A 25,734-nucleotide genomic window follows, 5' to 3' on the forward strand; every position below is an offset into this window, starting at 1 on the left:
ATTGACCTGCATTAGCTGCTTGTATATTTTGGAGATTATTCCTTTGTCAGTTGCTTTATTGGAAATATTTTCTCCCATTCTGAGTGTTGTCTTTTAGTCTTGTTTATGGTTTCCTTTACTGTGCAAAACTTTTACATTTCATTAAGTCCCATTTGCTTATTTTTATTTCCATTTCTCTAGGAGGTGGGTCAGAAAGGATCTTGCTGTGATTTATGTCATAGAGTGTTCTGCCTATGTTTTCCTCTTAAGAGTTTTATTGTGTCTCTCCTTACCTTTAGATCTTTAATCCATTTTGAGTTTATTTTTGTGTATGGTGTTAGGGAGTGTTCTAATTTCATTCTTTAACATGTAGCTGCCCAGTTTTCCCAGCACCACTTATTGAAGAGGCTGTCTTTTCTCCATTGCATATCCTTGCATATATTGAAGAATCCTTGCATTCCTGGGATAAACCCCACTTGATCATGGTGTATGATCCTTTTAATGTGCTGCTGGATTCTGTTTGCTAGTGTTTTGTTGAGAATTTTTGCATCTATATTCATCAGTGATATTGGCCTGTAGTTTTCTTTCTTTGTGACATCTTTGTCTGGTTTTGGTATCAGGGTGATGGTGGCCTCATAGAAGGAGTTTGGGAGTATTCCTCCCTCTGCTATATTTTGGAAGAGTTTGAGAAGGATAGGTGTTAGCTCTTCTCTAAATGTTTGATAGAATTCGCCTGTGAAGCCATCTGGTCCTGGGCTTTTGTTTGTTGGAAGATTTTTAATCACAGTTGCAATTTCAGTGCTTGTGATTGGTCTGTTCATATTTTCTATTTCTTCCTGGTTCAGTCTTGGAAGATTGTACTTTTCTAAGAATTTGTCCATTTCTTCCAGGTTGTCCATTTTATTGGCATATAGTTGCTTGTAGTAATCTCTCATGATCCTTTGTATTTCTGCAGTGTCAGTTGTTACTTCTCCTTTTTCATTTCTAGTTCTGTTGATTTGAGTCTTCTCCCCCCTTTTTTTGATGAGTCTCGCTAAAGGTTTATCAATTTTGTTTATCTTCTCAAAGAACCAGCTTTATTGATCTTTGCTATTGTTTTCTTCATTTCTTTTTCATTTATTTCTGATCTAATCTTTATGATTTCTTTCCTTCTGCTCACCCTGGGTTTTTTTTTTCTTCTTTCTCTGATTGCTGTAGGTGTAAGTTTAGGTTGTTTGAGATGTTTCTCGTTTCTTGAGGTAGGATCGTATTGCTATAAACTTCTCTCTTATAACTGCTTTTGCTGCATCCTATAGGTTTTGGGTTGTCGTATTTTCATTGCCATTTGTTTCCAGGTATTTTTGATTTCCTCTTTGATTTCTTCAGCTATCTCTTGGTTACTTAGTAGTGTATTGTTTAGCCTCCATGTGTTTGTATTTTTTACAGTTTTTTTCCTGTAATTGATATCTAGTCTCATTGCATTGTGGTCAGAAAACATGCTTGGTATGATTTCAATTTTCTTAAATTTATCGAGGCTTGATTTGTGACCCAAGATATGATCTATCCTGCAGAGTGTTCCATGTGCACTTGAGAAAAAAGTGTATTCTGTTGTTTTTGGATGGAGTGTCCTATAAATATCAATTAAGTCCATCTGGTCTAATGTGTCATTTAAAGCTCCTGTTTCCTTATTTATTTTCATTTTGGATGATTTGTCCGTTGGTGAAAGTGGGGTGTTAAATTCCCCTACTATGATTGTGTTACTGTCAATTTCCCCTCTTATGGCTGTTAGCATTTTTCTTATGTATTGAGGTGTTCTTATGTTAGGTGCATAAATATTTACAATTGTGATATCTTCTTCTTGGATCAATCCCTTGATCATTATGTACTGTCCTTCTTTGTCTCTTGTAATAGTCTTTATTTTAAAGTCTATTTTGTCTGATATGAGTATTGCTACTTCCCCTTTCTTTTGATTTCCATTTGCATGGACTATCTTTTTCCATCCCTTCACTTTCAGTCTGTATGTGTCCCTAGGTCTGAAGTGGGTCTCTTGTAGACAGCATATATATGGGTCTGGTTTCTATACCCATTCAGCCAGTCTGTAACTTTTGGGCAGAACATTAAATCCATTTACATTTAAGGTAATTTTCGATATGTATGTTCCTATTACCATTTTCTTAGCTGTGTTCAGTTTTTTTGTAGGTCTTTTCCCTCCCTTGTGTTTTCTGCCTAGAGAAGTTTCTTTAGCATTTGTTGTTACGCTGCTTTGGTGGTGCTGAATTCTCTCAATCTTTGCTTGTTTGTAAAGGTTTTAATTTCTCCATCGAATCTGAATGAGATCCTTGCTGGATAAAATAATCTTGGTTGTAAGTTTTTCCCTTTAATCACTTTAAATATGTCCTGCCACTCCCTTCTGGCTTGCAGAGTTTTTGCAAAGATCAGCTTTGATCTTTCTGCAAAGATCCTTCAGAGTTTTTGAAATATCAACTGTTAACCTTATGGGGATTCCCTTGTATGTTATTTGTTGCTTTTCCCTTGCCCTTTTAATATTTTTCTCTTTGCATTTAATTGTTGATTGTTTGATTAATATGTGTCTTGGAATGTTTCTCCTTGGATTTATCTGTGCTTCCTGGACTTGATTGACTTCCTGGACTCTAATCTCTTCAAATATTTTCTCAGACCCTTTCTTTTTCTCTTCTTCCTCTGGGACCCCTATAATCTGAATATTGGTGCATTTAATGTTGTCTCAGAGGTCTCTGAGACTGTCCTCAATTCTTTTCATTCTTTTTTCTTTATTCTTCTCTGCAGCAGTTATTTCCACTATTCTATCTTCCAGGTCACTTATCTGTTTTTCTGCCTCAGTTATTCTGCTATTGATTCCTTCTAGAGTGTTTTAATTTCATTTATTGTGCTGTTCCTCATTGTTTGTTTGCTCTTTAGTTCTTCTAGGTCATTGTTAAATGTTTCTTGTATTTTCTCCATTCTATTTCCAAGATTTTGGATCATCTTTACTATCATTACTCTGTATTCTTTTTCAGGTAGACTACCTATTCCTTCTTCATTTTTTTGGTTTGGTGGGTTTTTACCTTGCTCCTTATCTGCTGCATATTTCTCTGTCTTCTCATTTTGTTTAACTTACTGTGTTTGGGGTTTCCTTTTCACAGGCTTCAGTTCGTAGTTCCCGTTATTTTTGGTGTCTGCCCACAGTGGGTGAGGTTGGTTCAGTGTCTTGTGTAGGCTTCCTGGTGGAGGGGACTGGTGCCTGTGTGTGAGGCTGGATCTTGTCCTTCTGGTAGGAAGGGCCACGTCTGGTAGTGTGTTTTGGGGTGTCTGTGAACTTAATATGACTTTAGGCTGCCTCTCTGCTGATGGGTGTGATTGTATTCCTGTCTTGCTCATTGTTTGGCATGGGGCATCCAGCACTGGAGATTGCTGGCCGTTGGGTGGAGCTGGGTCTTTGTGTTGAGATGGAGATCTCTGGGAGAGCTCTTGCCAATTGATATTACATAGGGCCGAGAGGTCTCTGGTGGTCCAATGTCCTGGACTTGGCTCTCTCACCTTGGAGGCTTGGGCCCAACACCTGGCCAGAGCACCGAGACCCTGCCAGCCACATGGCTCAGAAGAAAAGGAAGAAAAAAAAACCGAACAGATAGAACCCCAAGCCAAATGGTAAAAGCAAAACTAACAGACAAAATCACTCAAAGAAACATACACAAACACACACACACTCATAAAAAGAAAACAAACAAACAACATCAAAAAACAAACAGACAGAACCCTAGGACAAATGGTAAAAGCAAACCGAAACAGACAACATCACACAAAGAAACATACACACACACACTCAGAAGAAGAGAAAAAAGGAAAAAAAAATAAAAAAATAAAAAATATTTTTTAAAAAAGGAAGAGAGCAACCAAACCAATAAACAAATCCACCAATGATAACAAGCAGTAAAAACTAAACTAAGATAAAAAATCAGATGCATAATGCAAACCCCAAGTCTACAGTTGCTCCCAAAGTCCACCACCTCAATTTTGGAAACATTCATTGTCTATTCCGTTATTCCACAGATGCAGCATTTATCAAGTTGATTGTGGGGATTTAATCCACTGCTCCCGAGGCTGCATGGAAAAATCTCCCTTTCTCTTCTTTGTCCACACAGCTCCTGGGGTTCAGCTTTAGTTTTGACCCCACCTCTGAATGTAGGCCACCCTCAGGCATCTGTTCCAGACAGGAGGGTGTTAAAGCAGTGGCTGATTAGGGCTCTCTTGCTCATTCAGGCCAGGGAGAGGGAGGGGTACTGTAGCCATAATTGAAATGCAGGGCAAGCCTTCAGCGGCAGAGGCCAGCGTGACATTGCAACAGCCTGAGGCACACCGTGTGTTCTCCTGGGGAAATTGTCCCTGGATCACGGGACCCTGGCAGTGACATGCTGCACAGACTCTGGGGGTGTTGGGGGGGTGTGGTGACCTGCACTTGCACACAGGATTCTTGGTGGCAGCAGTGACAGCATTAGCGGACAATACCTGTCTCTGGGGTCTGAGCTGATAGCCACGGCTCATGCCCATCTCTGGAGCTCACTTAGGCAGTGCTCTTCCATCTGTGGGCACAAGGAGTAGGAATCCCCTCACCTTGCGCACCCCAAAACAATGGTCTCTTGCCTCTCTGGCAGGTCCAGACATTTTCCCGGACTCCCTCCCGGCTAGCTGTGGTGCACTAGCCCCCTTCACGCTGTCTTCACGCAGCCTACCCCAGTCCTCTCCTTGAGGTCTGACTGCCAAAGCCCGAGCCTCAGCTCCCAGGCCCCACCCACCCCGGTGGGTGAGCAGACAAACATCTCAGGCTAATGAGTGCTGGTCGGCAGTGATCCTCTGTGTGGGAATCTCTCCGCTTTGCTGTCTGCGCCCCTGTTGCTGCACTCTCCTCTGTGGCTCCAAATCTTCCCCACTGTCCACCCCTCGTCCCCACCAGTGAAGGGGCTTCCTAGTGTGTGGGAACTTTTTTCTTTCACAGCTCCCTCTCAGAGGCGCAGGTCCCATCCCTATTCTTTTGTCTCTGTTTTTTCTTTTTTCTTTTGCCCTACCCAGGTATGTGGGGATTTTCTTGCCTTTGGGGAAGTCTGAGGTCTTCTGCCAGCATTCAGTAGGTGTTCTGTAGGAGTTGTTCTACATGTAGATGTATTTTTGATGTATTTGTGGGGAGGAAGGTGATCTCCACGTCTTATTCTTCTGCCATCTTGAAGGTCTTCTCATAGCAGAATTTCTTGCCTCAATGTGCTACATGTCTTTAAGAAACCCAAACGTCTTTAGTTTCCCCTCATAAGAAGACAAAAGTCGATAAACTTAGACCTGTTTAGCAAGTAGTGTTCCAGTGTTTTATTTTATTTGAAATAACATGGATGGTCAATAATTCCTATCATTTAATTTAATATAGCAAAACTAAAGTTTCAAGTTGCCAAAATCAGGAGAGACTATTTTAGATAAACATTCCCAAAACGCAATTTTTTAAAAGTTCAACTAAAGAAACCTCTTATCTCATGTACATTTAATTTAAGATTTCATTATACCACGTTCTTTTCCTTGCTGACAAATTTGACTCTCAGTATAATGAAAGTATTATTCTTAATCCTGATGACTCTAAAGACATGTCTATATTAATTAAACCAACAAACAAGCTTGTTTTTACTCATTAAAGATTAGTCCTAGATCACATGACCCTGAAATTTATTCTGGCCAGTTTTCTTTATATTTAGAAATATTTAACTTGTAAGCACTTACTTTTCTTTAGGCCAATTAAATACAGCTCATCTACAAGTTACTTTTTATATAAAGACAGATGGAACCAGAGATCTCCTAGCCCGATTTTAAACTTAGTTATGAACCAGGTATTATAATATAAAACACATTGGTTTATAATGGTTGGAATAAGTTAAAATTTTTTAAAAAGTTCTCTTTCCCCTTCTCCCTCTCAGTCTCAGGAATTACAGGTGGTCTAGATAAGTGTTTCTGAGAGCCCTCATAGAACATTTACATCTCAAGGTGAGACTGATTTGGAGTCTCAAAGATCTATTTATCTGTCCCCAGGTGACTCAGCTTGAGTCTCAGATGACCCAGTTTGAGTTCTGGACAACTCAATGACAAGGACCCAAAGGTTCTGAGCTACTTGTGGGTCCTCAGATCTCCTGGGGAACCAAAACTGAATTTCCTGAGCTTAGCCTAGAACCATATTCCTTAGGGGTTCTTGTCTCTGAGAGAGGCTCTCGGAGACCAATGGTGAGGAATGACAGGGAGGGGTGGACCCGAAAAAGACATATACACAGATCCAAGCTCACTGATCAAGACGAAAGACAGATTAACACTAAAGATATGCTCTTGGACTCCTGATTATATCTTGAAGGTGGGAGTGCTGCAGGGATTGTGGCTATGGATGATTTACATGTTCCTGGTTGCACGGACACATGCTTCAGGTCGGCAGGGAAACTAGAGCCAGTCTGTCCTGATCCATGACCAACTTATACTTTCATGGGACTCTTCAAGTGGTGAGCACCCTGACGGGTCTTCAGTGCTTGACCTGTGCCCACAATTGTGGCAGAGACTCACAAGAGCAGTTGGACAAACAAAACCACATAAAACCAAGATCCTTCCAAATTCACTGATGAAGACTTGACACAAACCAATGACAGAAATTTAAACTAAAGACACAAGAAACCAGGGAGATCAGCTCTGTGCTTTGTGAACACCTAGAGGGGTGGGATAGGGAGGGTGGGAGAGAGGGAGATGCAAGAATGAAGAGATATGGGAACATATGTATATGTATAACTGATTTACTTTGTTATAAAGCAGAAACTAACACACCATTGTAAAGCAATTATACTCCAATAAAGATGTTAAAAAAAAAAAGACACAAGAAACAAAGAGGTGATCTTACTGTGCAGTGGCCTTCAGAGGACTTTGTCCAGCCCAACTCCTCACTCACTTAGCCCTCTGCTAGAACAAAGTTGGTCCAGCTCCTCACTCACCTGGCATTTCTGGCCAGGTAAAGCCAGTGACCCTGTGTTGGGCATCCCCAGGACACTACCCTGATCCATGACAGGCATCCCAATCAAGGATATTTGGGAGGGTTCGTCTTTCCAGATGAGTGCTCCCAGATCAGATGCTTGGCTGTTTTCAGATCTCAGACTTATTCCAGTAGGGCTCGTTGACTCAGAGGTCAAGGGCAAGGGCTAAATCACCCTGTTCTTTTGGCTGGCCACCTGTTGGCCTTGAGTCAGAGAGCCCTCTGGCTGGATTTGTTACCAAATTGGTCACCTGGAGCCACACCAGGGTCCTAGCTCAGGCCGAGGTCCCTAGCCCCCCAAGACCCCAGGGAGGTTCTTTTCGGCTCGGATTCGCACAGCCAATAACAAAACCAGTGCTGAGACTGGAACAGCACAAGCTTTATTCAATGGCCAAAGAATGGCACATCAACTTCTTTGTCTCACAATCCCTCAGACTCTTCGAGCAACACGGGGGTGTCTCACAGTCCCTCAGACTCTGACCTGACCTCTAAGACTGGAGAAGAGAGGAATGTCTTGCAACCCCTCAGACTCTCAGAGCCAACCTCACCAGACCAGATTAACTGGGCAGTTCTTGAGTCATTTCTTCTCCCCCCTTGAGATGGGGACAGAGCCCTGAAGCTGATCTGTGGGATAAACACCTCTCACCTCTCCAAAGGGACTCTCCAGATCAAGAAGTCCAGAGCAGCCACTGAGCCCATTCAGCAAGTTGAGGTGCATGGACCTGAAAAATCAGGCGACAAGAGGGATTCTCCTATGCCCTTCCCCTTAGATCCCCCAGCAACATAGACAAATTCGCCTGGGTGAACTGCTGCAGCCCACTGCATTGCCTCTTGGGAGCTGGAGGAACCCAAAGGGGTTAAGTGAGAGGACCCACCAGAGTCATCAAAATTTGTCACCTGCAAACTGTGTTCTCCTTTTAGTGGGTGTCAAGTCAAAAGACACAACTAAGACAAAGATCAGGAGAAGGAAGCATTTATTACTTGCAACAAGTAAGGGGAACACTGGGGATCTTTCCCAAAGCCGTGTCTCCTCAACGTTTAAGATAGTGGGGTCCATGAAGTATTGTGCAGCTGTGTGGCATGTCTGTAAGCCTCAGTCATAATGTTTATGAAGACAATGACTAACATCTTCTACAGAAGCGTCTGGAATGCAATGTCACGTATGGGGGCCACTGGCAACATGTGACTCGAGCAATTGAAGTGTAGCTAGTTTGACTGAGGAACTGAATTTTAAATTTCATTTAAATATTTGTAGTTTGCATTATATTTCTGTTGGACAGTGCTGGACTTGTCTAGAAGGCTAAGGGGCAGGGCTATGCATTTGCCCTTCCTGATGTATAGCCTGCATGCAAGGATATGAGTTGCTCCTCAGCCCAGTGCTGAGGCTTCTGCCACACGCATATGGGCACTGCTGAGATTATGTCCCTCTTTGAAAATTTGAGGGAAGGGGGCATCCCTTTTCTTTATTTAAACATGCCACATTATTCCAAGGGCTGGGAGAATGTATTACCTATGCAAACCTGGCGAGTTTCATTTAATTTTCAAGGCTCTGGAAATATGGGTTGGGAATGAGACACAAAAAGTAAATAGGATCAAGAGAGGGCTGGTTTGGTAGGGAATTAGAAGGATGGGAAAGGATAGGGAAGGAACTCACAGTTGAGTGCACAGATTTTGGTATTATTCTAGTAATTGAGTGGTGGGTAGATGAGTGCCAAATTTGTTATGCTTCATAACTTAGGTATGTGTTGCATGTATGTATCAAAACTTCTGTGATTAAAATGAAAGGGTTGGGGTAAGAAAATTATCAATCATGTTTATTTGTGTTTGAGTCCCTATGTTCATTCCAACTCAATATACACACATGTGCCATATACACAGAACATGTTTGATGTACTTTTGTTGCATTGCATTAAATTTAAGTATGGTTCTTATCATTTGTCAGGGCATAGATGTTTCTTATTTCATTTAAAAAACTATTAAGAAATTGACTTTAGATTACAGTAGAAAAACAAGGTTGAAGGTTATTTATGGCTGTCCTTAGTAGGGTCTAATGACCCTTCCACTAGGTGGAAGCCACGAAGACCAACTTGCAAAATGTTCAGGAAATCCAGAATTTTAGGGTAGGGCAAACAAGTAATGTTAATAACACTGAGAACTTAAGGAAAAATATAGTCCTCTTAAATGCAAAAATCATCTCATTTCATAGGAAGAGTTATAGTTTCTTCTTTAAGACAGCAGGAATAAAGCATGGAAAATACTACACATAAAATTTGAAATGTTTTTTCTTTTTAATACAAAATAAGTATTTTGATTTTAAAAGTAACAAAATCATTCAAGGTACTGTACTAAGATTTAGGCTCGTAATTATTCTTAGAGCTTATAAACAACTGTGATAGGACAAGGTTCTTCCATTGGTCATAGAATGTCAGTTCTGCTCTGGGTTCAAATATGTCTATTTTCTCTCTTTATTAAACTCTTGAGGGCGTCTTGAGGAAAAATAAACCTATATTTTCCTATGTAAACCATAGCGGGGTATAAGCTTTCAGTAAATGTTAGTCAAATCCAGGTTGAATAAATCCTTCTAATTCTGTTTTCAGAGACTTCACTGGTGGAATAGGATCAAGACCAAGGCCAGGTAATTTAGTGTTGGCAGCAATAACATCATACACCCCTCCCTGAAATTCAGTGCAATTCATGTTACAGTTTCATATCTTTCCCCCTTTTATTTCTTCAGCTTTGCTGCCTCTTGACCTGCTTCTGAAAGTGCCACCCCTCATGCTCAGGGCCCACGTTAAGGAGCTAGAGGCCGAGTTAGTGATGGGGTGGCAGTCCCATAGCCTTCCCACTGTGATACTTCGCAATCTCAAAGACCATGGTAGTACTTATTAGATCAAGTTGATTTCAAGCACACAATGGGTGAACACAGAATTATGGTTGGGCCTGAATACCTGAATGATGCTTGGGAGGTAACTTTAGTACAATCAGCCAGAGAATCTTGTTTTGTTTGTCCATCATTATTAATTTGGCATGTAAACAGTATCAAAATGCTTTCTGTGTTCACTTATTTGATGAAATATATGGGGTGTTTTACTAAAATTTGTATTTTTGCTTTAGTAGGAATGTTAGCCAGTTGAATTTTCATGCTTACAGTGCATACCAACTAACAAAAAGTAGTAACCTTGTTTTACATACATATTTCTATAAGCTCTACACCTATATGATATGAGTAAGCATATCTTATTCTATCTCCTTTACTCTGACACAGATAATTTTAGTTATTTGTATTTGATTAAAGCAGTGTTATATCACATTGTTTCTCTAATAATGTAAAAATTATGGATTCTTAAAACATAAAAGTTTATAGTAATTGTTTGAGAAAAAAGAGTGTATTCATTAACATTTCTAATTTCTATTAAAGAGGACCAAAGTTCAACAGTAATAGTAAAGTTTTTAACTAAACCTGGACAATTCAGAAAAAAAAACTTAGTGACTGTGCTTTTAACATATGTGTATGACTCGAGTATAAAGTTCTATTTTACTACTTTGGTTAATTTGGAATTATTATTGCTTAATGTTATTTTCACTTTGGCTTCCTTAATTCACATTCTTTTGTAGAGTTAATACGTATAGTGAACAAAGGAGATGTGAATTGATTTACTGTAATATTAGTCCATGTCTCCACATTTATTAAATTTGCTTTGGAAGAGTTATTGACAGTTTGGGGCCAATCTGTCACGATCAGCATAGATGCAAAAAACAGATAGCTTTGTTATTAACATATCTAAAGCTGTCATGTTGACCATGCTCTACTCCTGCTATTTTGGCATAAGGTAAGTTCATAACATAATCATGAAGTTAAAATGATTGTCATTGATTGATTTTATAATAGTGATAGCAGAATACATTTGCGTTCAGTTGTGATTCATAATAAGAATTATTTTTCCTAAAGGGTATGTTGAGTTAGCTAGTTTAAGACTTGACTTTATGTCAGCAAAATTGATCAGATCTCTGGATATTTAAACAAACTATTTAGCACAGTTAACATGTAATATATTATATTTCTTAGAACTACAGTTTGTTATACCATCTACTTTTTAAAAATTTACTGATTCATATATTTTAAATTTAAAACAGAATGTACTATAGCATTTTAAGTGTTGTCAGTGAATGCTAAAGTTTACCTATAAAGGAGTGATTAGTTTCAACTAATATTGTAGAACACAGTAATGCATATGAGAAAATTTGGGTTACTACTTATGAGTTATTCCACTTTCGAGTAAAAAAAATTTTTTTCTTCATCTTAATGCAAAATGGGTTTTCTACATATTATAAAAGTCATACTTTTTTAAATGTTGCAGGTAAACTTGGACTATTGGTTGATTTATCAAATCACAAACAACTGGTACCAGCCCCATCCACTTAGATCACCTTCTCTGCAAATCAGTATTCTTTCCATTATGTATAACCAATAGCTATAGTCCTGTATTGCCTAAGTGCTCTGGAAAAAAATTGTCAGAGATGAGAGAATTTTGTCAAAACCTGGGTATGCTCCCAGGACTATATCTAGTATGTGAACATCATTTTCCATGTGCTATGGCAGAACAAAGGGTGAGAACTATTATTTTAGAGTGCTAAGTGGCTGTATTAGAATATGATCTTGCCTATATTGTACTCCTAAAATGTGAACTTCTAGGTTCATATTGTGGTCATACAGCAGTATTTAATGTACCTCCAAACTCCTGTAAAACAAATAACCATGAAGCCGTTTCAAGTTAACACTATTAAAAATCCTCTTGTTCTGTCTTTTAATACTAACTAGATTGTATAAATTATTTGATAAGATATTCTTTAGGTTAAATAACAGACCAGTTCTCTGACAACAGAATTGAAAATTTAGGAATTTCTATACTGAATGGATGAAAATATTAACAGTAATTAACATGGAATCAATGAATGAATAAACACCTTTTACACATATTAATTATTTTAGCTCTATTTCCCTAACCTTTGTCACTTATAGATTACCACGGCACAAATTTGGCTGTATCTGAGTACCATCTGTATTACTATTTTCCAAGTATCGGTTTCTTTAATTTGACTTACTTTCTCAACTTAAAGTTATCTAAAGGGAAGTTTATATTTTTGTTACAAATGGGAAACCAGAATAGCGTCACTTGCCATAATAGGTGACAATTATAAAAAATAAATGCAAATCTAAGCAAAACAACATTATTAAATTCTAGTAGGTATTGTTATCTGCTTATCCTGAGGTCTGTTTTCTTTGTTATGAAGGAACATTAGCTCATATCTCAAAGATGGTGATGACATACTTATTCCATACTGAAACTTAACCCTTGATATAATCAGTAGAAAGAAAAGAAAACTGGAAAAGGAATACCTTTCATACCTGATCTACTTACTATGTAACATTATGCTGTTTAAGTGCCTCTAGCCTCAGGAAACTCAGTTATGTCCAAAAGTTCTCTGGATGAATAATTTTTTTTAATTGAAGTATAGTTGGTTTACAATATTATATTAGCTTCAGGTGTACAACATATTGATTCTCTATTTTCATAGATTATACTCCACTTAGAGTTATAAAATATTGGCTCTATTTCCTGTGCTGTACATTACATCCTTATATCTTATTTATTTTATATGTAATAGTTTGTATCTCTTAATCCTTTTCCCCTAATTTGCACCTCCCCCTCTCCCTACTGGTAACCACTAGTTTATTCTCTGTATCTGTGAGTCTATTTCTGTTTTGTTCTATTCATTTGTATGCTTTATTTTTTAGATCCCACATATAAGTGAAAATACACAGTATTTGTCCTTCTCTATATGACTTATTTCACTAAGCATAATATTCTCTAGGTCCATCCACATTGCTGAAAATGGCAGAATTTCATTCTTTTTTATGGCTGAGTAATATTCCATTGTATATATACACCACATCTTCTTTATCCATTCATCTGTTGGTGGGCAGTTGGGTTGCTTCCACATCTTGGCAATTGTAAATAATGCTATAATGAACATTGGGGTGCATACATCTTTTTGAATCAGTGTTTTTGTTTTCTTCAGATATATAATCAGAAGTGGGATTGCTGGATCATATGGTAGTTCTATTTGTAATTTTTTGTGGAAACTCCATGCTGTTTCCCATAGTGACTGAACCAATTTACACTCCCACCACCAGTGTGCTAGGGTTCCCTTTATTCCACAACCTTGCCAACATTTATGTGTTGTCTTTTTGATGATAACCATTCTGACAGTTGTGAGATGATCTCTCATGGTGGTTTTGATTTGCATTTCCCTGATTAGCAAGGTTGAGCATATTTTCATGTGCCTGTTGGCCAGCTGTGTGTCTTCTATGGAGAAATGTCTATTCAGGTGCTCTGTCCATTTTTAATTTTTTTATATTGAATTATATGTGTTCTTTATTTATTTTGGATATTCACCCCTTACCAGACATATCATTTGCAAATATCTTCTCCCATTCAGTAGTTTGTCTTTTCATTTTGTCTATAGTTTGATTCACTGTGCAAAAGCTTTTAACTTTCATTAGGTCCGATTTGTTTATTTTTGCATTTGTTTGCCTTGCCTGAGTAGACATATTCAAAAAATATTGCTAAGACCTATGTCAAAGAGTGTACTGCCTATGTTTTCTTCTACTTTTATGGTTTCTAGTCTTACATTTAAGTCTTTAATCTCCATTTTGAGGTTATTTTTGTATATGGTGTGAGGAAATGTTCTAATCTCATTGTTTTACTTGTAGCTATCCAGTTTTCTCAGCATCACTTGTTGAAGAGATTGTCTTTTCCCCATTGTATGTTCTTGCCTCCTTTGTCATAGATTAGGTGACCACATGTGTGTGGGTTTATTTCTGGGCTCTCTACTCAGCTATGTGTCTGTTTTTGTGCCAGTACCATACTGTTTCTTACTACTGTAGCTTTGTAGTATAGTCTGAAGTCAGGGAGCATGATACCTTCAGCTTTGTTCTTTTTTCTCAATATTGTTTTGGCTCTTCAGGATCTTTTGTGGTTCTATATATTTTTAAATTATTTATTCTAGTTCCATGAAAAATGTCATTGGTATTTGATACGTATTGCATTAAATCTATACATTGCATTGGGTAGTATGGACATTTTACCAATATTATTTCTTCCAATCCATGAGTGCAGGATACTTTTCCATTTTTTTGTATCATCTTCAGTTTCTTTCATCAATGTCTTCTAGCTTTTTGATTATAGGTCTTTCAATTTCTTGATTAAATTTATTCCTAGGTATTTTATTCTTTTTGGTGTGATTATAAATGAGGTTGTTTTCTTAACTTCTCTTTATCATAGTTCATTGTTAGTGTACAGAAAGCAACAGATTTCTGTATACTAATTTTGTGTCAGTTCTTTAAAAATAATTTATTTGTTCTGTTGTCTATAGAGTCAAATTAATCAAACAATTGGATATTTTGAATTGGAAAAAATGTCTAGGGTCTTTTATATATAAAAAAGAAATAGTCCTTCCCTGTTGAGATAGGGGAAATGATGTTGTACGTTTGTGAAAATTAAATCATACCAAAACATATGATAAGAAACTTATTCTTTGTCAAGTTAATAGGGTACATTTTAATGTTATGGATGCTATTTGTGTAGGTCAAATGTAAATTTTGGGGAGTGTCAGTCAAACCCAAATTTAAAATGCAAATGTAATGTCAACTAAGACTATGGCCAACTTTGACTGGATTAACACTGATGTTTTTCCCTCCTTTGCTGGGTTTTTCATTTTTCAGCAGCTAACACCCAGGCACTGAACTAATAGATGGGAATTATTATGCTCTGCATTTTGAATAGAAATTGTCTCTTCATGATTTCCAGGCTCTTAATTATCTTACTAGATGACTGAGAATCTATATTTATACTTGTCTTTTGTTCATAAAGATCACATCTATGTAAAATAGTCAATGTTTCATCCAAATATTCCAGAGAGCACAGCTATATTCTAGTTGTCTTTATTATGAGCAACTTTCAGTAGCTTGCTTTCAAGTTAGTTATTAACATAGAATACTTAATACTAGATTTCACAATTGCCAAGGTGATTTTGTGTAAATGCCTTCTCTAATTTTATTGCATAGCAATTCTTTTAGCACGTGAAAATGTGCTTACCAGACTTTAATCAAAACTCTTATAATACTAGTCTACACTATGCAATTTGACATATAATTATATATTTTTCTATATTGTTTGTCGGGATTTGGGTATGTTAGTTATATTTCACAACCATATTATAAGCATCTTTAGTAAAGTTTGCATGTATCTTGAGTATTTCCTCTGAGATCAGGCCCCTGAAAACTACTTATTTTGTAAATGATGCAGACCTACCACTGTTTAAACCCTCGTTTATTCTTCCTATTGAGAGCAACTGTGTAAGTAATCTTGTGATTACTTAAAGACTAGGGAAACAATGATATTTTAATGTTAGACTTCAGATTGGGGAAGGGGTGGGAGATAACACGTTTTCTTTATCAATGATGAATTGCGTCCTAGTTCTTCATGCCAGGCAGGCACTGGGGGAGTGTGGACCAGATGTAGATTTTTACATATTCTTTGGAGGACAATGTCTTTTCAAAAAGGTACTCAGTCTCACAAAAGTTATTGATGGTCCCAATCCAAGCCTAAGTGCAGACTGCAAATTAGCTGTTAAGGCAGCCCACAACCCTGCCCTGGGGGTTTCTGCCCTGGGAAAAGGCTAAATGAAAGGAGGAGAAGAAAGCTACACCACCCTCTGGTAGTAGTAAAGGGAGGTCTATGTGGCTTGGATGATGATTGTAGTTTAGTGTACAAATAATTGAGTCAATGTAGAAAAGCAGGGCTTTCAAATTCCAAATTGCCATTATTAATGATTACTGAGATTCAAAAATTGGTTTCAGGACTTCCTTGGTGCTGCAGTGGTTAAGAATCCACCTGCCAATGCAGGGGACATGGGTTTGAGCCCTAGTCCAGGAAGATCCCACATGCTGCGGAACAACTAAGCGCATGCACCACAACTACTGAGCCTTGCTTTAGACCCCGTGAGCCACAACTATTGAACCTGTGCTCTAGAGCCTGTGAGCCACAACTACGGAGCCTGCGTGCTGCAACTACTGAAGCCCATGTGCCTAGAGCCCATGCTCTGCAACAAGAGAAGCCACTGCAGTGAGAAGCCCGCTCACTGCAACGAAGAGTAGCCCCCGCTCGCCACAACCAGAGAAAGCCCATGCACAGCAGCAAAGACCCAATGTAACCAAAAGTAATAATAATAATTAATTAATTAATTAATTATTTTAAAAAAGTTGTTTCAGAGTGCTTACAACTACCCTTTGAATTGTTGTCATAAAGTAATTTGAGTATTGCAGATGGTGACTGGTGAGCTAATAGTAATGAGAAACAGGCAAGAGGCCTCTTCTGGCTGGGCCAACTTCCTGCCCTCCAGTACAGCTGAGATCTCATTCATTGTTTTTTTCTTTTTTTTTTTTTTTAAACATCTTTATTGAAGTATAATTGCCTTACAATGGTGTGTTAGCTTCTGCTTTATAACAAAGTTAATCAGTTATACATATACAATATGTTCCCATATCTCTTCCCTCTTGCATCTCCCTCCCTCCCACCCTCCCCATCCCACCCCTCTAGGTGGTCACAAAGCACCGAGCTGATCTCCCTGTGCTATGCGGCTGCTTCCCACTAGCTATCTATTTTACATTTGGTAGTGTATATATGTCCATGACACTCTCTCACCCTGTCACATCTCACCCCACCCCCTCCCCATATCCTCAAGTCCATTCTCTAGTAGGTCTGTGTCTTTATTCCCGTCTTGCCACTAGGTTCTTCATGGCTTTTTTTCCCCCTTAGATTCCGTATATATGTGTTAGCATACTGTATTTGTTTTTCTCTTTCTGACTTACTTCACTCTGTATGACAGACTCTAACTCCATCCACCTCATTACAAATACCTCCATTTCATTTCTTTTTATGGCTGAGTAATATTCCATTGTATATATGTGCCACATCTTCTTTATCCATTCATCTGTCGATGGACATTTAGGTTGCTTCCATGTCCTGGCTATTGTAAATAGAGCTGCAATGAACATTTTGGTACATGACTCTTTTTGAACTATGGTTTTCTCAGGGTATATGCCCAGTAGTGGGATTGCTGGATCGTATGGTAGTTCTATTTGTAGTTTTTTAAGGAACCTCCATACTGTTCTCCATAGTGGCTGTATCAATTTACATTCCCACCAACAGTGCAAGAGAGTTCCCTTTCCTCCACACCCTCTCCAGCATTTATTGTTTCTAGATTTTTTGATGATGGCCACTCTGACCGGTGTGAGATGATATCTCATTGTAGTTTTGATTTGCATTTCTCTAATGATTAATGATGTTGAGCATTCTTTCATGTGTCTGTAGCCCATCTGTATATCTTCTTTGGAGAAATGTCTATTTAGGTCTTCTGCCCATTTTTGGATTGGGTTTCATTCATTGTTAATTGACATTCCTCACTTTGGATGCCATAGATTATTTGGGATGTTTTAGATGACATGTTAATTAAAATTTTAAAATTTATTTATTTATAAGTTTCTTATTTATTTATAAGAAACTACTTATTGTTTCTTACCATATTGGAGTCAAAAAGCACAATTCTTCTTTCTTTAACCTATTTAATTTTTATTTATTTTTGGCTGTGTTGGGTCTTTTTTGCTGTGCATGGGCTTTCTCTAGTTGCGGCGAGTGGGGGCTACTCTTCATTGCAGTGCGCGGGCTTCTCATTGCGGTGGCTTCTCTTGCTGTGGAGCACAGTCTCTAGGCACGTGGGCTTCAGTAGTTGTGGCACGTGGGCTCGGTAGTTGTGGCTCACGGGCTCTAGAGCACAGGCTCAGTAGCTGTGGCACAAGGGCTTAGTTGCTCCGCGGCATGTGGGATCTTTCCAGACCAGGGCTCGAACCCGTGTCCCCTGCATTGGCAGGCAGATTCTCAACCACTGCGCCATGAGGGAAGCCAAAAAGCACAATTCTTAAAGTTATTTTTTAGCAAGAATCCTAGTTTTATTTAAATTCCCTTAATGATGGAACCAGATGGAGGACAAAAGAGCCTGTTCAAGAGCATTTGGAGACAGGGATTTTTATAGTTGTATAAATATATTTTTATAGTTGTAAAAGTATATATAGTATATATATATATATATATATATATATATATATCGTAAAAAAAGTATATATATAGTAAAGAAAAGCTGAAGCAACATTGCTAAATTAAGCATAAGACTGGCAAATTTTCTGTGGGGCAATAAAGGCATATCAGTTTTGTGATTAACGTCTTGATTGGCCTATAAAGTCATACCAACATGTCAATTTCTATAGGTTAACCACTAACTCTACAGGACTGTAACTGCCTTCACCTTTATCGATGTGGATTAAGAGTGTTAGATTAGAATCAAGTAAAACTATTAGAAAATGTCATAACATGATGTCAGAGAATCAAGCAATGATCATTTTGTCTGTTTTCCATGATTGAGATAAATTTTTCTTGTCCAGGTAATTGAATAAGAGGAGGGTTCCTATCTTTTCTTTCTGTTCCTTTTAGTTTGATTGGTTAGCTTTTGCATCCATAGTGCTGAACACAGTGTATTTTCACAGCACAATATTTTCTTCTTGAGAATTCTGAGCTTCATCAATAGAGTTGACTTTCAGAGAAAAAAAGGTTCCCTCTAGTAGGAATAAAAGGAGCCAGTATGGCTTGGTTAGTGATTGTAGCATAGTATAAGAACAACTAAGTCAATGGATAAGGGCCAGGTTATATGGACTAGGCCAAATGCATGTTATTTTTAGGTCACAAATTCAGGGGAAAAAAATCTAACTTTATATATTTTCCCAAAACTGAACTTAATTTTTATATTAAGCCCCTATTCCACATCTCAGAAAACATAATCAATTAGCCTAAAGGCAAATTTCAATGTGTTGGTGATTTCTTTATCATATCAGGCTTAAAGTCAGACAAACAGAATTGCACTTCTCTTTCTTCTTCTTCTTCCCTGAGTGGTATTTTTGTTCCAAGGATTCAGTTGGCATCATTGTACTGAGGCTTTGAGACTGCCTGTGCTGGTATCTGCTCTGAGTACTGAGTGGGGGTCACTCTTCCACGTTGCTGTGCTGAGAAGTGGGCACAGCCCTCCCTGACTTCCAGCTCCCAGTACACGTTCCCATTTCTGGCTGTCCCCTTGACATGAAGGCAGGACTTCTGTGGGGCAAGCTCCTTGCTCTGTCAGCTCACCTTCTCAGGGGTCTGGGAAGGTTAGCCTACTCTTCCACACTCTCTGGGTTTGGAGACTTGGGGGCTGAGCCTCTGACACCCCAGGAAGCTGTCTCTCCTGCCCCATTCCATCCCAGGTCATATGGTGCAGGGAACATCTGCATGGCTAGGACTTCCCAGAGCTCCCTGTGGGAATTGCACCCCCAGCCTTTCCACTCTTGAATCCCCAAACGTAGAGAGACTTCCATCAAACATCTCTGCCCTCCTCATTGCCCCCACCCAAGACTTTGCCCAAGTGAGCTGGAATTTGAATCTCTTCTGAGACCTTCTTTCCTTCTCGTGTGTCTTCATCCTTCCTCCTCAAAGAAGCTTTATCTTGTCCAGGAGGGGCAGAATGATGAATTTGTTCAGCTACAGGTCCTGTGAATCTCTCTGTCTTCTGCTTAGACTATTGCTTTTAAAGTCCAGGAATGTATGCTCTCTGTTCCCTGGTTCCTCTCTGCCTCCCCATCTTGGGGCAGTGCTTGACTCACTCTGCTTCTTGATAACAGGAGGTTCATGAGGTCAAAAGTAAGTGTGGGAAATAATACAACAGTGAATTCTTCACACAGCATCTTGCCATGTGTATTATGTAGTCCTTTTAAGGGGCTTAGCAACTTTAAATATCCTGAGATTATATATTTTGAAAAAAATAAAGACATAGAGAATTTGGAATAGGATGAAACCCTAATCCTCACACACACACAAATTAAGCCTGAACAAGATGTGAGATGCATTATGTAAAGGTGATTCAGCCAGCATTCAAGAGTGAAGGACCTCAAAGCAGCCTTGCTTCTTTGGCCTTTAAACAGCTTGTTTCTGAAGCTGGAATGAAACGGAGTGGAAGGAGCCTGGTCACCCAGGGTGAAAAGTGCTGAGGCTTTATTGCAGCTTCCTGTCATCTTGTGGAAAGTTCTACCAGGGGCTGGACTGTGGGGGGACTAGGCCCAGACCATTGAGTCTCTTCCTAATAATTTCTACCTGATTGTGGAACCATCTGTTGGTCTGTGTTGGGAAAGATTCCATGCCCACACCTTCTGGTCATCATCTTCTCTCTCACCTCCCTCTCTCCTTCCGTGGGAGTCATTTAACAACTCAGGTCCAAGCTTTGGCCCCTCCTCGGCTCCTGCTCCTCACAGACAGTCACCATGTGCTGCTCCATGCCAAGCCTGACTTAGGCCCTAGGCCTCTTCTCATGAGATCACCTTTCCTGAAATCACCATCTGCTATGGTCCCTGGCTCCCTCTGCAGATGCACCCAGTACTATACCTTTTCATGGTACTGCACACAGGGAAAACTGAACACTTTGCTGTTCTCCAGATGTGGCACTCACTTAGCTGACTCCTGTCCTTTGCTGAAACTGTTCTTCTACTCAGAAGCTGCCACTCAAATATACCCTCCCTCACACCAAATCCATGTCCTGTGCCTACTGAAAACCTATTCATTCTTCTTGGTCTTCTCAGCTGAAATGTTTGCATCAGTTCTCTGTCCTTCATCCGTGGTCCTCTAAATGGACCTCCCATGAGCCCCTTGTGAATACAACGTTCTTTGTCTAATTTTGCTGCCTTCTATGCTGCTGGGCACAGAGGTTCATTGCTGAGCATTTGCAGATTTAAGCTACAATTCAGTTACTTTATTTCCTTTTTACAAAAGTAGAGGAAAGAGACCAGAGCAAATCTGTTCACTGTACTTAAATTTAAAAGGTTGTCTTTCAACAGGGCAGTTGGTCCCATATGGAGAAGACATGTTTTAGCCCCCTTCATAAAGGGAAACTTTTTTTTTTTTACTTTTTTCAGGGAGCTCCTGCTCAAAGCTTTCTCTTCTCCAGTTGTTCAAAAATTCCTGATTCTTAGCAGAAAGAATTCAGAAAAATAGTAGGTTGACACTATATCATGGTCAATTGGGGGAACATGTGTAATCCACCTTTTGTTCAATTTGTAGTAATTAACAGTTTCAGAGTTTGTGTTGTGAAATGTGGTTTCAATAGACTGGATGTATGATGTAAATCAAGTCTCAAAGCACCAGGAATGGGCAACTAACTTGGCTATTGTAATGTGCCATGAGATAATAAAGCAGATATAGTGCACTGCACAGGCTAAAGACAGAACGCTTCCAGTTTATTACTTGTACATGCTTTCCAATGTTCAAAGGTATAGTCAGAACATGTTAAAAGTAGCGACTCCTTTTAAGAAAAAAGTAGTATTTCAGGTGTGGGAAGGAGCATATATATTATGTTACATTGTCCATAATTTCATGGTCTCCCAGTGACAAGTTAGGAGACTAAATCAGTGTAGAGTTTAGGGCCCACCTTGTTGCATGTCCCAGTTCTTCAGTCTTGGTTGGACAATCTCCTTAATTTCAGTCATCTATAAAATGGGCATAGAAACAACTACCATTCAGAATAGTTGTGAGGATCACATGAGACTAAATGTGTAAAACCCTTGCCAACACCTCCTCCAGGTCCTCATACCCACCACCCCAGAGGGGAAAAGTAGCTGTTTAATGTCATGCTCACCACACAGTAAGCTAGCAAATATAATTTTTTTTTACACTCTAAGTAAATTGCCTCTTATAATGAATTTTGTAGTTTCCTTCTAAGTTTTAAAACACTAATTAAGTTCACTATTTTAATAAAAACTGTAAAATGAATATAAAGTATTCCAATGTAAACTTTGATTTTATTTAAATTTTAATGAGACCAAATACTTTCTATCTTTCACAGTAGGAACCATATAGATATGAATCATGGGCATACTGTATATGACTGACGTTGGAATATGATCAGTTTCTATGATGTCTTTTTTTTTTTTTTTTTGCCATGCTCCCCAACTTGCAGGATCTTAGTTCAGCAACCAAGGATCCAACCCAGGCCCTTGGCAGTGAGAGCGCAGATTCCTAACCACTGGTCTGCCCTTTAAATTGAAAAGAAGTAACAGATTAGGTGAAAATACTTTTAACATGTAAAATACAATAAAAGGATTAGTAGTCAGACAATGTAAAGAGCACTTACAAATCAATAAGAAAAAAAAAGCTTGGGATGCAAACAGAAAATCACCGAAGAAGTACAATAACCTCATCAGCATTCAGATAAACAAAAAATAAAACAAAATCAGATAGGCAAAATTGAAAAGTTTGATTATAGTGTTGATCACGGTATAGAAAAATGGATTCTCTTCTGATCAGAGTGCAAATTGATTCAGCCACTTTAAAATGTATTTGTTAAAATAGGAAATATGTGTATCAAAGGGCCCAGCTATTTAATTTCTCCTTATTTACCCTAAAAGACCTCTTGTACTATGCACAGTGAGGCATGCACACATATACCCACTGCAGCATCATTTATAATCATGAGAAATTGAAAAAAAACTAAGTTCCCATCAAGACAGAAGTGACTAAGAAACTATAATGCATGCAGGACATGTAATACTGTTCAATAGTGGTCATAAAGAATAACCTATAACTGGGTGTGTTGATAAAAGAGAATCTCCATGACAGACTAAGAATAAAAATTGTAAAACAGTCTTATAATGTGTCACCATTTATTTAAAAAGAGGGAAATAAAGCATGAGATAATACTATAGATTTTCTACAATAGTAGCTTTCAAAGTCTTTTTGGAAGTAAGTCTTTTTGGAAATGACACTTAGTAAGACACACATTTTATATCTCGACTGGGTGGATCCTTACTACATGCAATGCACTTTGAAATTTTTATATCCTATTCTATTTCATTTCATGCCATTCCATTCCATTTTTCAAAATGCTGGTCATGATTCATTAAACAGATTTAGGACTCAACCACAATTTGAAAAATATTGTTCTGAAGATACACACTGAAGTACGTAAATAGAAAAGTAACTGGAAGGCAACGCACCAAGCTGATATCAGAGGTTTCTTCTGGGGAGGTGGCTGATGGGTGGTGGTTCCAGGGACCCTCGAAGTCTCTTCTGTGATACTTAGGTTGTTTTACATTTGTTTGCTTGTTTTACAATGGGCATGTGTAATTACACATTTTAAAATTTATTTTTTAGAGACTAAGCAACCAAAACTATTTTCAAAACTCAAGGACTTACAGGGATTGAGAGAGTAGTGGTCAAAGGTCTTAAGAAAAATAATTTTAAGTAATTTTGTATATTGAGTAGTTCAGAAGGCACGCATTCTAGCTAACTATCTCTGTTTTTATATCTAGCCACAGATGAATACATTCTTGTGGCAAGGTAGACATCCCACTCAAAATGTCATCACAAATCTAAAAACTCTGCCATGCTGTGAGATTTTAACTCATTACCTATGAATGAAAGTCCATATACCAAAAACATAAAGTAATCAACATAAGTGTGATCAAAAACCAAGCCGTCCAGTTTCAGAAAATGCAAAGTTAGTGTTCCTATAGCAACATCAACTTGGCCACATTAGTTTTGGATATCAGTCTAGACAAACAAATAATTACGTTTTAAGAATTATTTCTGCAAAGAAGCACCATTGTAGAAAATATGACATATGTACTCTTGGCCATCTCTGCAGGCTGGAGCAGATAATTCCAGCTCTCTGTTTTCTATTTCAGAGCTACCTTAATTCTTTCTGATTTACCTTCACATTTTTACCCTAAGGGTAATTTATTAAACCTCATCTTAATGGCAAGTAATTGTTGCTTAAAAGGAGTTAGACACAGTTCCTAGAGGAGGTAGATCCTTTAAATTGCAAACATTTAAACAGGGTATTAAATGTAGATGAACTAGAGCTAGATGATTTCTTGTGTGAATTTCTCAACAAACTCAGTAAAGATACCCATAAGGAAAATAATATTTCTTTCAATGTTATATTTATTTTCTTTTTTGTGGTCTGTGTCCTAAACATACATTTTGGTATGCTAATAATAAAACAAGGTGAATCTTTTAATGGCCACATTAAATTTTCTCTATAAATGTTTTGAAAACAAGTTTTTATGGTAAAATATGCAAACTTTCTCAGAAATCATTTATATAAGAATCATTTTTCAAAATCTTAGCTGTTGCTAAAGCAATGATTGTATTCACATTTAATTTCATGTGCTCAAAGTTGTATGAAGGTAAGAAAAGAAGGACTTTGGAACTTTTCTTTAAAAAAGAGAAATTGTCAAGAAAAGCGTTATTTCAGAAAGCATGCTGCATGTTATCTGGAGGAAGGGAAAGAGCAGAAATGTGGGAGAGAGGATAATATACATCCACATATCTGAAGTCTCTCTTCCATTTTCTCCAGTGTGGATCTGAGGGTGAGAGGAGGCAGAGGGGACCTTGTGGCTAATACAAGGGTCAAGGCTATTCCTTTAAATAGCTTTACATTCCTCAAAGTTAAGAATGGGCCACTTGTGGCTATGACATGTGAATCTGGGAAAGCAGCTTATATTCAGTTTGATACCAAGCTAGCCTAGAACTGTGAAAGTGATGTGGCTCTGTGATGAGAATTCAGGATAAATTATAGATGTGTCTTATTTAGACCTGAAGAGAAATCTCGGTGAAAATTATAATTTGTAATAATCAAGGGTTTGAAAGTAACATAATTTTCAAACCCTTGATTATTACAAATTATAATTTTATTTTTTGTTTGCTCTGTAAGATTGCCTATTCACTATTTGCATTTTAGTAGTTTTAATAAAATTAGTTTTATTTGCTACTGAGGGCAAATGAATTTAAAATTTTTAAGTGTGATAATCCCTTAACTGCACATATCTGAAGCCCAGCTTTTCAACGGCCACAGTATCCAAGACACCACTGACTCCTTGTGGCAGCCTTGTGTAATTGCAGGCAAAATTTCCAAGTGATAAACAGTCTTTAAGATGTTACAAATGATAACATTATTATGTTACTTAGAGGTCTGAGAAGTAGAAGGAAAGAATTGTGCATCCCATATCATAAAATATTGAAGTGTAACAAGGTCTCTACATATTTTCTCGTTGGTAGGATGAGAGTATTTTTTTTTCAGAATTTTACCCCATTTTCCACTTAATACCACTTTTGAAGGGGAAAAGGGTCTTGATTAATGGCAGAATTTGTCATCCACAGCATCTGCAGGAATTGCTGTGTCCCAGAGGAAAGTACGTCAGATCAGTGATCCTATTCAGCAGATCTTAATCCAGCTGCACAAAATCATCTACATCACTCAGGTCAGTGTGCTAGCTTTTTATTTCCTTTTTATCTTAAGTACAAGTTTGGTGCTAATATTGGTAAAGAACTACTTTGAGAAACTTTCAGTTCGAGTGATGCTTATTCTTATTCTCTCCAACTACATACATTTGGGAACACTTTAGCTTAGCAGCAGAGCTGGGAAGGTCATAGGTTAAAAGAAGCAGATATGTCAGGTTTTCCCTGTGACTCCTAACCTGCTCTTTTACTGTTAGTGCCCAACCAAAAACAAACTTCAACACAAATGTC

The 25,734-nt window shown here is 38.2% G+C and overlaps 1 protein-coding gene across 12 annotated transcripts in view; it reads left to right on the top strand.

Moving 5' to 3' along the window:
* Positions 1–25,734, top strand: part of NEK10 (NIMA related kinase 10) — a 325,496-nt gene that overhangs the window by 250,133 nt on the left and 49,629 nt on the right. For 9 of the 12 annotated variants that reach the window (XR_014232504.1, XM_082346463.1, XM_082346468.1 and 6 more), the window contains 2 exons: positions 9,610–9,647; positions 25,366–25,466. Coding sequence is in view for 10 of the 12 variants with exons in the window: in XM_082346463.1 (XP_082202589.1) it covers positions 9,610–9,647; positions 25,366–25,466 (139 nt within the window). In the remaining 2 variants the exon portion in view is untranslated. Of the gene's footprint in view, positions 1–9,609; positions 9,648–9,746; positions 9,890–23,513; positions 23,542–25,365; positions 25,503–25,734 lie in introns of those variants that run through there. The other 3 variants (XM_082346466.1, XR_014232505.1, XM_082346472.1) reach the window with 3 other exon arrangements.

Source organism: Balaenoptera borealis, assembly GCF_965194805.1.
Source record: "Balaenoptera borealis genome assembly, chromosome: 12".
Classification (NCBI taxonomy): Eukaryota; Metazoa; Chordata; class Mammalia; order Artiodactyla; family Balaenopteridae; genus Balaenoptera; species Balaenoptera borealis.